The 16,687-nt window shown below is 48.7% G+C and overlaps 1 protein-coding gene across 1 annotated transcript in view; it reads right to left on the reverse strand.

The window, feature by feature from the left end:
- The window catches only part of LARP1B (La ribonucleoprotein 1B), a 574,280-nt gene that overhangs the window by 281,175 nt on the left and 276,418 nt on the right, over positions 1–16,687 (reverse strand). Inside the window, exons 5-6 of the mRNA XM_085643073.1 lie at positions 15,141–15,309; positions 4,132–4,272 (exon numbers count right to left, since the gene is read on the reverse strand). Of these exons, the coding sequence (XP_085499199.1) occupies positions 4,132–4,272; positions 15,141–15,309 (310 nt within the window). The remainder of the gene's footprint in view (positions 1–4,131; positions 4,273–15,140; positions 15,310–16,687) is intronic.

The following is a 16,687-nucleotide window of genomic DNA, read 5'->3' on the forward strand; positions in this document are numbered from 1 at the left end:
CCTAGAGAAAATAGATGTAAAAGGCCTGCTGCTTTGTTTTTTTCTTTTTTACATTTCTTAGTCTGCATTTCTGATGGTGCTCTAGCTGAGTGTGTGCCGAAAACCACCAGAGATGCTGAGCTTGTCTGCAAGATAAGAGGGGTGCTGGTCGTGAGGACTTTGTAAATTATACAGCTGGTTTTGAAGATGGTGTAAGCTGGAAAGGGAAGCTAATAGAGTTCCAACAGGTGGGGCTGATGTGATCATATTTTGTCAAGGCCTGGTTGAGAAGCACTGCTGCATGTAGGATGACCTAAATGGTGCCCGTGTGGAGTTAAGGGGCTATGAAATAGTTCATTGCCACACCATTCAGATGTGAGAGTTTCAGAGCTTGGACTGGAGTCCTGAAATTACTTTCTGGAAAAAAACAGTTTGACTTTCTTTAGAAGAGAGAGCTGCTAACATGCAATGTGTTCCTGGAGAGTGACGTTGGGGTCCAAGATAAATTGAAATGACTTAGCATTTGGTGAATGCTGAGGTTCGAAGCCAAGGTTCACGTCATTGAGCCAAGTTTGTACTCTGTCTTGTTAGCTGTTCTTGGTAAATAACAGGAATTCTGTCTTGACTGGCTTGAGCTTCCTGGCACTGGACATCCAGGCATGGATATCCAGGCATGGATGAAGTGCAAGCAGTGTTTGAGGTGCTGGGTGTCTGAAGCATAGAAGACTTTCAAGTAGAGTTGTGCATCATCAGCCTATAGGTGAGTAGAACACCAAGAAGCTCCATGTAAAGGTTGAAGGTGGTAGGGGACAGTATGAAATCCTGGGGACTCCACTGGTGACAAGGATCTTTTGGTCCCTGGAAGTGCCCATGTGAACAAACTGGTGTTGGTTCAAAACCAGTGAAGGACATTGCTGGTGACTCCCATTCAAGACTTGAGGGTTCATATGAGGGTGGACTATCATGAAGGCAGCTGAGAGGTGCAGCAATATCAAGAGGCAGAGTTCATTGTCATCTGTGGTCAAGAGAGCATCGTCTACTATATGTAAGGCAGCGCAAGAGATCATTAGCATTGAAGCGATCCTGGAATTGAACATAGATTGCTTTGTCAATGATCTTTCCATTGAATGGTTGGTGAGTGACAAGCCGGTAGTTGGTGAGGTTATCAGGGTCTAGTGTAGGTTTCTTTAGGAGTGGGAGGATCTGGCCTGTCTTGACAGCTTCTGGGAAGATGCCTTGAGTGATGGAGGCACAAGATCATGAAGAGGGCTGGCTAAAATCCTCTATAAGTAAATATAGTATAAATAGAATCTTCGAGAAATCAATAGGGGTCGACTAACTCCCTGACATAACAAGCACTGTCAAAGCCAATAGAATTGCCTAAGGTGCTAATTCCTGCACACTGTATTGGCCATGCCCACATTTCCTTGCTTTAATACACCAAACAGCAAATAGCATGGGGTGAGAGACAAATACTCAACATGGTGGAGCCAAAGCCCACTATATGTATATTTAAAGTATTGGTAACAATGTGCACTGCTGACAGCTGCGCTATCAAGCAACACATGCAAGGGAGAGACATCGAAAGTGCTTGAGTCTTCAGTAGAGGATGTGGTGTGAATAACCTGGACGAATAGAGAGATCCGTGAGGAGTATGGCTAAGAGGTGGGGTCGAGGAGACATGCTGCCCGAGAAAACGAATCCTGCTTCTATGACGGTAATAAATATTGAACGTTTTGCTGTTCGCTGGGGAATTACTCATACATTCTCAGAAATCTGCCACATTTACATGATTTTTCCAATTTCTAGATGAAAGACTATTTAAAAAAAAATCTATTTACGCATATGCTCTTGTAGCTTGTATGGCATGTGTTTCAGGAGCGCAGCTTTGTTAGGGATAATCGGGTCATGATCTGTGCTTTATTGAAAAAAGGTAACATCTTGCTGCTGCACCGAAGGTACAGAACACACGTATCCGTTCATATGCGAACAATGGTCTGATTGGTTTAGTTACATTCATTTGAATAAGCACAGTTTGTTTCAATTAAAAGTTTAGTAGACCAGTTCCTGGGCATTATTATGAAACTGATGGTGGCTGCTGTGCGGGGTTTGTAAAGGGACGATGTACTTCCTTATCCAAGTTTCATGGAGGCCATTGCGAGTTATTGCCACAAAAAGCAGATGTCCAACACACATGCAGTGAATGCATTGAACATTACATCTCATTTGTAATCACCGAGAACCCAATTAAGCAATGTGCGCAAATTCTACTCAGTAGTGGGTTGAAACAGCACCGGAGCTGCAAGGGATCAGAAATCATGGCCCAAACACATCCCCGTGCACATCCCAATTAATAAATATCAACATAAGACATACAATTACATACAAAGAACAAAGAACAGCAACTGTTAAAATATTACGTGCATGGGTGCACAGAGAAACACTCTAGTCACAAAATACACTGTGCCACAAAAAGCAGATGTCAAACACACATACAGTGAATGCATTGAACATTACATCTCATTTGTAAACACCGAGAACCCAATTAAGCAATGTGCGCAAATTCTACTCAGTAGTGGGTTGAAACAGCACCGGAGCTGCAAGGGATCAGAAATCATGGCCCAAACACATCCCCGTGCACATCCCAATGAATAAATATCAACATAAGACATACAATTACATACAAAGAACAAAGAACAGCAACTGTTAAAATATTACGTGCATGGGTGCACAGAGAAACACTCTAGTCACAAAATACACTGGACAGCAGAGTGTGTGTTGTACATAAATCCCACAAACAGAAAGCCTCCCAAACAACAAGTAGGAACACAACACTGGTGCGCATAAACTCCACCCAAACACAAGGAGATGATGGACGGAGTGCTGGAACTTTTCAGACACGCACCCCCAGTCACAGATTTGGGTTGAATCCATCATCGTTCTTTAGCTGACTTCACCACCCCAGTTCAGACCCAGCCATATGCAAATCAGTCTTGACCCTGTTCCTCATGGGTACAGTCCATCCCAAACTGCCAAGCCAGGTCTTCCCTGGACCGCAAACAAGCATGCTGGGACCGGTTTCAGGGTAGCACCCCTTATCAGCCAGGCGAGCTTGAATTCAGTGGCAAAGTGAGAAAGGGACCCACGTCTGGGCATATACCCTGCCAACTTAGGGCGATCAAAGCAAACATAAGGAAATGATGGATGGAGCGCCGGAACTTTTCAGACATTCACCCTCAGTCACAGATTTGGGTTGAATCCATCATCGTTCTTTAGCTGACTTCGCCACCCCAGTTCAGACCTAGCCATTTGCAGATCAGTCTGGACCCTGTTCCTCATGGGAACAGTCCAGCCCGAACTGCCAAGCCAGGTCCACTCTGGCCCGGAAACAAGTATTCTGAACTCCAAAAATTGTTTATCTACAGTCATGCCACATTCACTGTCAGCAGTCAACAGTCCCCAAGCACAACCCACATTGATCCATATTTACTTTAAAATAAAACGTTATCTTAACACAGAAGTGCAAAACCATGCCAACAGGTTAAGACTGTGAGATGCTAAAAGGACCAGGATACAAACCCACCAGGGAAAACAACAGACAGACAGTGGTTTCACTTATCATCTAGGGAAAGAAGACACTCGTGGCCTATCCAGGAGTTCCACAAACAGCTGCTCTCCAGGCCAAGCGATGGATCTGGCATCCACATGCACATGCCATACCTGGCACACACATGCCATACCTGGCACACGCATGCCAATCCTCTCTCCCTAAAAATACTCTAAGGAGAACCTAGGTGAACCTTTGCGACTCCGTGATACCACCATCATGCCACATGCCATCACAATAGCAAAACTCAGCAAGGCATCATGCCATGTTCTTCTGCGAGACCACCCTTTTGCAGGGCTTTCTCACTTTCGCACATTATCACTAGGGCTGCACTCAGGATAATCCAATCAGGTACGCTGACTGAAGAGCAATATTCAAATAATCTGTTCTATAATTCATCATATTTAAATATATCTCATACATAATCATTATAGGTATCCTAAATACCAGGCTAAATTTTGCTACTCGGTTCTCCTTCGGCTCCAGATCAACAGAGTGAACATAAATAAAAAATCAACATGTGAAAATAAATTGTGTTTACTTACTTTGGGAATAATCCGCGCGTCTGTTAGGCTGCGCGACATTTGCTTCTGGATGTAAATATAAACTGATCTGAGAGCTCTGTTTTTCTTTCAGTTCTTGTCTTGAATCTCCCAAGTTAAGTGGCAACCATTTCTGCTTGCAACCTGAACAAAATAAAATGCACATGATGAGGAGCACATCCCAGACAGTTTATCCGTCGGTGCCGTACTAAATGGAAACACATTTAGTTACAATATAATAATGGTATTATAGGCATTTTTAATCAATAGAAAATAATGAGCAGTCATATATTTAGTAGAACAATCTACTGTGGTGCATGGCTCCTTACCCAATAAAAAAATAATTTTTGGGCAATTTCCTACCACTACTGAGAATTTTGGACTTTTAGAATTGTTTATATTTTATCAATATAAAGTCTCCTTGTGGTCGCTAGTAATATTTTTATGTATATTAAACGCTGTCCACGTACGACCTTCCCCATTTCATTCCTCCAGCAGAGTTAAAGTATATCAAACATAAGCAGAAGAAACATCAAGTAGCAAAATGCTAGGTAGGGGATGAAAGAACCCTGGGTCCAAGAGAATCATATGTGTCCATTCACCAAAATGCCAGGATTAAGGTAAGTAACATCACATACCCTTTGACCTCAATGACATCACAGGAAGTGACATCATTTAACCACTGATTTTTTTCCAGGAAGGCATGTCACATGACCTAACATCACAACAATTGAGAATCTAAGTTGGAAGATATCACAAAGTAATGCATAGTTGTGCTATGCGCTGCTTTGCATTAATTTGTATCAAAGGGGCATTCCATGGACGGTGCATGGGGGTTCCCACGCAACCACCTGTGAGTTTTGATGCACATCCCTATCTACAAATGTTGGTAGAGAGGAGTTTGCATGAAAATCTTATGTATTCTAGAGGAAGGCGTAAGAAAGAGAATTATTTTTGTTTTTCTAATTTTACATTTACAGTATGTTCAGCACTCATACAAAGTGAGAAACACCTTAAGGCATAGTTTTTGCAGTGGCGGCTCCTCAGTTATGGCGATGAACGTCGCCCACTGCTTTTAAGCAGTGTGACGTAGAAACAGAAAATGGTAATAACTGACTAGGGAAATTATCCTGGATTGTTTAAAATGTGACAGAGGGCTGGTCATATCATGGTTGGCCGGAGTCCACAAAAGCTTAATTAGCCTGAATTTGGAACATCTTTTTATAAACCCTTTAGCCCACAACCCCCCAAGCATTAAAACTGTGGAAAAACTACTCTATGCATCGTATAAAGAAACTAGGCTAGCAGCTGAACGTAATAAAACCTCCGTTGCTAGATATATGCGAATAGAGCATGTATCCACAGTAATGCCTACATATCTCTTAAAACCTGTTGGCTGTTGGGAACGGGGTCTATTCTTCAGGCTAAGGACCGACACCATGAAATACTTACTGTCTTTTCCAACTGGCTATTCTCTGAACCTTGATCACACCCCCTGTCCATGTACCCACAATCTGAAACAATCAATGTTACATTTCTCATTCTTTTGTTCCTTCTATTTACCGCTCACGAAAAAATTTCTGATTCCGTACTTTAAATCCCGATGCGTAACTGATTATAAAATAGCCTATGAGTTGATGCTTGCAATTGATAATGATGAATTATGTTTTCCGAGTTGGATCCTTTTTAAAAATGGCTGTACGTTTTCGTAATTCTATGATTTCGGACTAATTTCTTCTATGTCCAACTGTAAATAATGTTTTTTAACTGCACTTTTATGGATACGTTGTTTTTATCCGAATAAAGTTCATATTGATTGATTGATTGATTGGTAATAACTTAGAGTTCGGAATCCCCCACACCCACGGACCACGCACAAAACCTCTGCATCGTCATGGACTCCTCGTTCTCAATGAACTGCCAGATCAGCACCATCTCGTCCTCTTGCTTCCACACACTCCGTCTGCTCTGAAAAATATTTAAGTGGATTCCCACTGAGTCCTGGAAAACAGACACCCACGCACTCATTAGTAGCAGACTCAACTATGGCAACACACTCTATGCCGGTACCACGCAAAACTCCAAAAGAAGCGTCAAAACTCCAAAAGGCCTCCGCCAGACTCATCCTTAACATCCCCGAACCACAGCCACATCATCGGCCACCTGAGAGACCTCCACTGGCTCCCGGTCAACAAAAGGATCACCTACAAACTCCTCACATACACCTACAAAACCCTCCACAATGCCAGACCCGCATACCTCAACCACCGCCTCTCCTTCTACACTCCCACCAGACATCTCGGCTCCGCCCATCAGTCCCTGGCCCCCATACTACATATCCGCAGGACCACTGCTGGAGGAAGATCCTCCTCCTGACTCACTGCAAAGACCTGGAACTCCCTACCTCTGTATCTCAGGCAATCTCCATCTGTGCCTCAATTCTGGAAGGACCTCAAGATCTGGCCCTTTGACTGAACGACAGAATTCCCTCCCCCTCGCCTTGAGAGCCTTACGGGTGAGTAGCTGCGCTTTACAAGAACACCGATTGATAGATTGATTGACTGCTTAGGCGCTGATTGGTGGTCCGCCTCTACATAGTTTGGCAAGCATACATGCCTGCCTCTGACTCGCTATCTATCATGATATATATATTGTAAGTTATTATGACTGAAGTTCTCCTTTTTGTGCCATGGAAAAGAGAACTGTCTGCGTTATGTATAGTTGTCCAATACTTACTGATGCAAGGATTGTGCCATTATGCCTTGCATCGCAATTAGAATGTGCTATTGCTTCCCTTCTTTGTTTTTTTACTCCCTTTTTAGGTCTCGCCTGAGACAGCGCTTTAGCGCTGCTCTGGCGAGACTTATAGTAAGCGAGTTTTGGAAGTGCAAACAGTGGCTTTTCAGGCCTCCAACTACAGTGCATGTGCCCCGGGCGCGCGCACCATTTGGCAGCCTGAAAAGCACTGCCTGATCACTTGCTTTGATGTCCTCAGTGAGCCTCGCGGCCACTGAGGACATCAAAGTGCACACCATTTGCCACCCCCTTGTTTTTTCCTTTGATCCCTATCTTTCCCTTCCTCAATCTCACCCTCTCCCTGCCTTTTACAACTGCGGCCCACACCACTGCGCCCGCCCCCACTCCCCCCTTCCACTCCCTCCTCGTCAGCTTCAGTGCGCTCTTGTTCTCAGTCTCCCAAACATCATCCAGCAAGATGCCATGGCTGGTTTCACTTTCTTTGTTTAATCACTGTGGCCTTTTATTTACCCCTCCCACCTGCCAAACAGCATCCAGCAGCATTCACCATGGCTTTTTATTTATGTAATAGAGCGCCCGTAATGCTAGTTCATGATAAGCAGTGACCATGTGCGTGATGTGCGTGTAAGAGAGAGAACAAGGTGGGGTTGGTATCCGAGCAAAGAAGTATTTCCGTTTATTCGCTCGGGTGTGGCATAAAGTCCACATTTTACTTCTAGCACAGATTATCTGATGCACTCATTCGCCAGCAACCACGTATTCATTATCAATTTAACATCAACAAGTTTTGTAAAGTGCGTCTAATCGCCCCCAAGGGTAACCAGGCGCTGAGGCTGCTGCGGTGGGGGTTTCAGTTGAACAGTCAGGTCTCGAGTCTTTTCCAGTCCTGAGCTTTCGTTTAATAATGTGATGCATTGTGGGAGCCGTAGTCCTGCCTCACTGGAGTTGCACCAGTGGGATTAACAGATCTGCTAACAGTGATTTATAAAGTGAAAGGGCTGGGGCACGAGCCCCAGTGTTGCAGTTACTGGCGGCCTCGTGGGGCAGCACGTGGTGCACTAGTTAAAAGCCGGGCGCTTAACAGTGGTGGTGTAAGCGCACCAGCTAATGGCACCAAGCTGTAGGCTGAGAATGTGATCTGAAATAGCGGACTCTATTCTGCCTTTCTGTATGTCTCTAGACCCATGTTGTGCTGGTAAATGGTATTATATTCAGTGTTTAACCCATTAGCAGTGAGATGCTTGTATTTCATGTACTGCTGCATGCCTCACACTGCTGCATGCCTCACACTGCTGCATGCCTCACACTGCTGCATGCCTCACACTGCTGCACGCCACACACTGTTGCACGCCTCACACTGCTACACAAAACACTGCTACACAAAACACTGCTGCACGCCACACACTGCTGCACGCCACACACTGCTGCACGCTGCACAATGCTACACGAAACACTGCTGCACGGCACACACTGCTGCACAGCACATACTGCTGCACGCTACACACTGCTGCACACTGCTGCATTACTCACTGCTGCATGAGCACGACACTGCTGCACGCCACACACTGCTGCACACCTCACACTGCTGCACGCCACACACTGCTGCATGCCACACACTGCTGCACGCCACACACTGCTGCACGCCACACACTGCTGCACGCCGCACACTTCTGCAAGCCACACACTACTGCACGCCGCACACTGCTGTATGCTGCACACTGCTACACGAAAAATTGCTGCACGCCACACACTACTACTGCTGCACGCCGCACACTACCGCACGCCACACACTGCTTCGCACACTGCTGCATTACACAGCTGCACGCCGCACACTGCTGCACGCCTCACACTGCTGCACGCCTCACACTGCTGCACGCCTCACACTGCTGCACGCCTCCCACTGCTGCACGCCTCCCACTGCTGCACGCCGCACACTGCTGCACGCCTCCCACTGCTGCACGCCTCCCACTGCTGCACGCCACACAATGCTACACGAAACACTGCTGCACGGCACACACTGTTGCACGGCACACACTGTTGCATGCCGCACACTGCTGCACACTGCTGCACGCAGCACACTGCTGCATGCCGCACACTGCTGCACGCCGCACACTGCTGCATGCCGCTGCACGCCGCTGCACGCCTCACACTGCTGCACGCCTCACACTGCTGCACGCCTCACACTGCTGCACGCCTCACACTGCTGCACGCCTCACACTGCTGCATGCCTCACACTGCTGCATGCCATACTGTTGCACGCCTCACACTGCTGCATGCCTCACACTGCTACACAAAACACTGCTGCACGCCTCACACTGCTGCACGCCACACACTGCTGCACGCCGCACAATGCTGCACGCCGCACAATGCTACACGAAAAACACTGCTGCACGCCACACACTGCTCCATGGCACACACTGCTGCATTACACACTGCTGCATGTTGCACGACACTGCTGCACGCCTCACACTGCTGCACGCCTCACACTGCTGCACGCCTCACACTGCTGCATGCCTCACACTGCTGCACGCCGCACACTGCTGCATGCCGCACACTACTGCACGAAACAATGCTGCACGCCACAAAATGCTGCACGAAACACTGCTGCACACCACACACTGCTGCACACTGCTGCACGACACTGCTGCATGCTGCACAACACTGCTGCATGCTGCACGACACTGCTGCAAGCTGCTTGACACTGCTGCATGCTGCCCGACACTGCTGCATGCTGCACGACACTGCTGCATGCTGCACGACACTGCTGCACGCCGCACACTGCTGCACACCGCTGCACGCCACACAGTGCTGCATGCCTCACACTGCTACACAAAACATTGCTGCACGCCACACACTGCTACTGCTGCACGCCGCACACTACCGCACGCCACACACTGCTTCGCACACTGCTGCATTACACAGCTGCATGCCTCACACTGCTGCACGCCTCACACTGCTGCACGCCTCACACTGCTGCACGCCTCACACTGCTGCACGCCTCACACTGCTGCATGCCTCACACTGCTGCACGCCTCCCACTGCTGCATGCCGCACACTGCTGCACGCCTCCCACTGCTGCACGCCTCCCACTGCTGCACGCCTCCCACTGCTGCATGCCGCACAATGCTACACGAAACACTGCTGCACGGCACACACTGTTGCACGGCACACACTGTTGCACGGCACACACTGTTGCACGCCGCACACTGCTGCACACTGCTGCACGCAGCACACTGCTGCACGCCGCACACTGCTGCATGCCGCACACTGCTGCACGCCGCACACTGCTGCACGCCGCTGCACGCCTCACACTGCTGCACGCCTCACACTGCTGCACGCCTCACACTGCTGCACGCCTCACACTGCTGCACGCCTCACACTGCTGCACGCCATACTGTTGCATGCCTCACACTGCTGCATGCCTCACACTGCTACACAAAACACTGCTGCACGCCTCACACTGCTGCACGCCACACACTGCTGCACGCCGCACACTGCTGCACGCCGCACAATGCTACACGAAAAACACTGCTGCACGCCACACACTGCTCCATGGCACACACTGCTGCATTACACACTGCTGCATGTTGCACGACACTGCTGCACGCCTCACACTGCTGCACGCCTCACACTGCTGCACGCCGCACACTGCTGCACGCCGCACACTGCTGCACGCCGCACACTGCTGCATGCCGCACACTACTGCACGAAACAATGCTGCACGCCACACACTGCTGCACGAAACACTGCTGCACGCCACATACTGCTGCACACTGCTGCACGACACTGCTGTATGCTGCACAACACTGCTGCATGCTGCACGACACTGCTGCATGCTGCTCGACACTGCTGCATGCTGCCCGACACTGCTGCATGCTGCACGACACTGCTGCATGCTGCACGACACTGCTGCACGCCGCACACTGCTGCACACCGCTGCACGCCACACAGTGCTGCATGCCTCACACTGCTACACAAAACATTGCTGCACGCCACACACTGCTACTGCTGCACGCCGCACACTACCGCACGCCACACACTGCTTCGCACACTGCTGCATTACACAGCTGCATGCCTCACACTGCTGCACGCCTCACACTGCTGCACGCCTCACACTGCTGCACGCCTCACACTGCTGCACGCCTCCCACTGCTGCACGCCTCCCACTGCTGCACGCCTCCCACTGCTGCACGCCGCACAATGCTACACGAAACACTGCTGCACGGCACACACTGTTGCACGGCACACACTGCTGCACGCCGCACACTGCTGCACGCCGCACACTGCTGCACGCCGCACACTGCTGCACGCAGCACACTGCTGCACGCCGCACACTGCTGCACGCCGCTGCACGCCACACAGTGCTGCATGCCTCACACTGCTGCACGCCTCACTGCTGCACGCCTCACACTGCTGCACGCCTCACACTGCTGCACGCCTCACACTGCTGCATGCCTTACACTGCTGCACGCCTCACACTGCTGCACGCCTCACACTGTTGCACGCCATACTGTTGCACGCCTCACACTGCTGCACGCCTCACACTGCTGCACGCCTCACACTGCTACACAAAACACTGCTGCACACCTCACACTGCTGCACGCCACACACTGCTGCACGCCGCACACTGCTGCACGCCGCACACTGCTGCATGCCTCACACTGCTACACAAAACACTGCTGCACACCTCACACTGCTGCACGCCGCACACTGCTGCATGCCGCACAATGCTACACGAAAAACACTGCTGCACGCCACACACTGCTGCATGGCACACACTGCTGCACACTGCTGCATTACTCACTGCTGCATGTTGCACGACACTGCTGCACGCCTCACACTGCTGCATGCCTCACACTGCTGCATGCCACACACTGCTGCACGCCACACACTGCTGCACGCCGCACACTTCTGCAAGCCACACACTACTGCACGCCGCACACTGCTGTATGCTGCACACTGCTACACGAAACATTGCTGCACGCCACACACTACTACTGCTGCATGCCTCACGCCTCACACTGCTGCACGCCTCACACTGCTGCACGCCTCACACTGCTGCACGCCGCACACTCCTGCACGCCGCACACTCCTGCACGCCTCACACTGCTGCATGCCTCACACTGCTGCACGCCTCACACTGCTGCACGCCTCACACTGCTGCACGCCTCACACTGCTGCACGCCGCACACTACTGCACGAAACACTGCTGCACGCCACACACTGCTCCATGGCACACACTGCTGCATTACACACTGCTGCATGTTGCACGACACTGCTGCACGCCTCACACTGCTGCACGCCTCACACTGCTGCACGCCTCACACTGCTGCACGCCTCACACTGCTGCACGCCTCACACTGCTGCACGCCGCACACTACTGCACGAAACACTGCTGCACGCCACACACTGCTGCACGACACTGCTGCACACTGCTGCACGACACTGCTGCACACTGCTGCACGACACTGCTGCACACTGCTGCACGACACTGCTGCACACTGCTGCACGACACTGCTGCACACTGCTGCACGACACTGCTGCATGCTGCACGACACTGCTGCATGCTGCACGACACTGCTGCATGCTGCACAACACTGCTGCATGACACTGCTGCACACCGCACATTGCTGCACGCCGCTGCACGCCACACAGTGCTTCATGCCTCACACTGCTACACGAAACACTGCTGCACGCCACACACTGCTGCACGCCGCACACTGCTGTACTCCACACACTGCTGCACTCCACACACTGCTTTTAGGCGAGTTTATGCTACTGACATTGTAAATGACAATGCCTTTTATTTGTTTTAAAACCAAAACATAAATAAAAGGCATTGTAATTTTGCAATGCCAATAGCTCAAACTCTTATAAATGCGAGACCTATTGCATTGCAAATGCTTGTTCTGTTCTGTCGTGCCATGTATGCTCTGAAAGAATTCAATAAAAAATTAATTGAAAAAAGAAGTTGGTGCGGCTGTGTATTAGTCCATCCTTCCTGACCATAAAAAGGGCATGCGTGAAGATGCGTGGACTAGGATTCAGACATACCAGAGGGGGTTCTTGACAGGAAAGATGAATATATACGTTACAACAGGGATTGGTTGGAATCCCAACATAGTTTAATGTGTACATGTCAGATATGACGTCCTACTTACAACAGGTACATTTCCGTCCTCCAGAGGGTGGAGGCATCCTGTACAGTCCTAGGCAGCTACACCAGTTATTCTAAGGATGAAAAGGCTGTTGGACTCTTTCACAGGATATGACGACAGAGACTGTTGACTGCTGAGCATCAAAAAGACCAAGACTATCTATAGTGTGTGTCCGAGAGGAGATGAACCATTCTTGGCATTCTAAGGGCAATCAAATTGGTCAGCTGAAGAGGCATCCTGGGATAACGTTTTCCTCCAGCGCGTGCTGGAAGTCCTCCACGATGACCTTGAAGATTAGGAACCTATGCACCTGTGACAATTGTGTTGCTTTGACTCTATGTTTGGTGGAAGCAGATGCAATCCTTTACTTAGAGTGCTTTCTAATAAAGTGGCTGCTTCTAAGCTATCTTGTGCACCTGCTTATTTACGTAAGGGTAGGCTACTCTTTTGATTTGATTAGAAGCATATATGCTAGCCCTTGTACACCGCACTGGTTCCTGAATCTGGAATTTGGCAGGCCTGTGCCCTCCAAACAAGCTTACAGCTCCCTTATACTATTGCTCTGTTGGATTACAGCATCAGAGGAAACACCAGCAGTGTTGGTGGAAAGAGACACAGCTTGTAGGGTCCTCCTCTTGAGCCTGTAGCATCTTGCATCCAGCTGGGAACGCGCTTAAGAGTTGCCGGCCTAATGAGTTAAGCGTCCAAACACTGAGTGCCCAGCAGAAAGGGTGACTCCAAATGTATTCCAGGGTCCCCCTGACCCAACCCACACCCCTTGCACTCACAACTAAATTGTGTTTTCTCATTGCTGGGAAGTAACAGTTTAGCTATTGCTGTTAACCTTACCAGGGAAATCCTGGAATAAATTTCACCCTTAGGGTTCCTCCGAGGTATTTTTAACCCACAGTTTCACCTGGTCCACACACTTGCACTCACCCTCACAGCGTTTTTTAGAAAGATCTCCTATAAAGTGCTCTTTTGCGGTGCCCGTGTAGTATTGAAGTACCGACCCACGAGGAGCAAAAACGTCCAATGATGAAGCATGACACTTTTGCATGTGTGTGAGGGCATAACTTTCTAAAAAGGAAGCCTCCCTTTTCCCACCCAAAAATACCCTTTTGCATTTTCCTACCTGTATCTCGTTACCTCTCTACGAACAGCTACCCTTCTGTGTACTATATGAGATGTTCTAAGCCCACTTATGTTGCAGGTAAAGTACCAGGTAAGATAATACCCAGCAGCGGTCCGTAGAGGGAGTTCCGTGGGGTGGAAAGGTGGGGCGGGGGAGGGGCAGGGTGGGGGGTACTAAACACCGGAACATGGATAATTGGAGGTAAGTAAACAATTAAATAAAGAAAACGAATTTCGTAGCGCGCCCTGCATCACAAAATGCGGTGCAGCGCGCGCTACGAAATTCGTTTTATATATTTAATTGTTTACTCACCTCCAATTATCCATATTCCAGTGTTTAGTACCCCCCACCCTGCCCATTCCCCCGCCCCGCCTTTCCGACCCACGGAGCTCCCTCCACGGACCGCTGCTGATAATACCAATTACAGGCTATGTTAATAAATAGGTGGCAGAATATTAAGGCAAATTATGGGATAGTCGAAATTCCAGCCACAGCCTGTGCGGGTAAGAGAGATGAGACCGGGTACGGGGGGGGGGGGGGGGGGGGATTTTGACAGACGACGAAGAGGGGAAATCAATTATTTATTTAAATTTCCCTCATGGTCGTCTCCCCCAACCTGCCCCACCGTCCCGTCGCACCACTCTTACCTGCACGGGCGAATTAGGGCTGATCTGCTGCTCTGTGAGTGGAAAAGAGGTCAAAACCCAAGAGATTTTTGAAACATCTTGAGGGGCGAGCTATGCATTTACATTAATGATAGCCACATTAAAGTAAATACAATACTGGCCCCCTGATGGTGCGCTTCAAAGCAACTCCCCAGCAGGTAAGCCTGTGTGAGGGCATGCTTGCAGGGTCCTGCAGGCGCTCTAGCAGGCAAGTGCCAAATACAACCCCCTCCTTGGAAGCTGGCTTTTTATGCATCGTCAGGGACAAGGCAGTGTGAATGACAATTGGATACCAACCTTTTTTCTTTTGTGAATTTGACCTTGCTTCAGTATCAGCACCAATTTTCACCTGGTCATTTGCGTTCGTGTCACAGTTTTCTTTGCCTTCAGCGGGATGTTGCCCCTCTACTTTTTCATCATTCTTTTCCTTCCTGATTTTATTAGATTGAGCTGTTTGGTCTGTCACCTGTAAGCAATAGAAGAAGCACATGAGATTGATGTAGTAGACCATGTGTGCATCTTCATTGATATATATGTTAAGTAAACCACTCTAACTCATGCTATAACAAAAAAGCCTGACATCTATAGTTGAGTATCTGCATAAGCATCTCCCCTGAGAAGACTTGTTGCTTTTACACACATAGAAGCCGCAAATGTTTTTGAGGTTAGACATACACATGGAATCTCTGAATCCCTAAATATTACCTATGATGTCATCAGAGGCACTAATGGAAGGCTACTCCAGCACCAGAAGGGATGGCAATGAGAGAACTGGACGGATGGATAGGAATCACAAACCTACCTCACTTACACCTTTTGGCCTTGGGACAGCCAAGAAGAGGCTCTATAAAGGCACCGCATAAGGCACAACAAAGGCCTTCTCTGATATTTACAGCAAAACAAGCATTCCATCAAGTCAAGAAATACAAAGATACTGACACCAGCTTGGTTCTCCAAATGAAAAAGTTGAGAAGAAAGGCCTGTTGTGGCACAAAAGGGTAGAGCACCAACTAAAGAAGAGTGGCCTTGTGCAGTGTATACAGCCTCCAAGATCAGCCACTGATGCAGAACTCAGGCATGGAGAGCAAGTTATAATGAAGGGATGCAACAATCCATAAAAAATTAAAGATGAGATCTCTCTGACAGAATGGAACTTTGAAAGGAACATGCGATCTAGTACCTCAGTCAACAGTGTCTACAAATTATGGACCAATTGAAAAATATGGAAGAGATCTCCATTGCATTGCATTGATGCGAGGCTATGAGTAATAGGGAATATCAGACATAAGGCAAGATTGAAGAACACAAAATTCAAGAGTAGATGCAACTCCATCAAGAAGCTTTCGCACATATTGCTTTATGTCTAAGGAATTGTTATTACTTGAGTTCACAAGGTGGATACCCGCAGGACTGCAGAGTCATCGGGTTTATTAATGCGCGTATCGTACTTTCCTCAATTACAATTTAAGAGAAGGTAGTCAAGCAAAGACACAACCTTGGTGGCATTTCAAAGCCAGACCCTAATTATACATCAGTATATGACAAAGAGAACCTTGAGAAAGAGGCACGCTTTCCAAGGAGTGAGTGATGTTGGGCCATCTTCCCTAGCAACTGTGAAGTGTGAATGCAGAGAGCTAAGGTATAGTGCAGCTGGTGCAATGTTTTGCAAATCTCTGCATGAGCCACCATTGACAGGCCTAGGAGAAAGCAGAACATATGTCTTTGGTCAGGAAGGAAGAAGTAAGAAGGGGCATCTGATGCTGAGGCCAGTGTGAATGACTGTGACTGCTGTAAGCTGATTGGTGTTCTACTACACAGACCTCATTGGTGAGAATATGATTGTA

This window comes from Triturus cristatus, chromosome 2_2 (assembly GCF_964204655.1).
Source record: "Triturus cristatus chromosome 2_2, aTriCri1.1, whole genome shotgun sequence".
NCBI classification, from domain to species: Eukaryota; Metazoa; Chordata; class Amphibia; order Caudata; family Salamandridae; genus Triturus; species Triturus cristatus.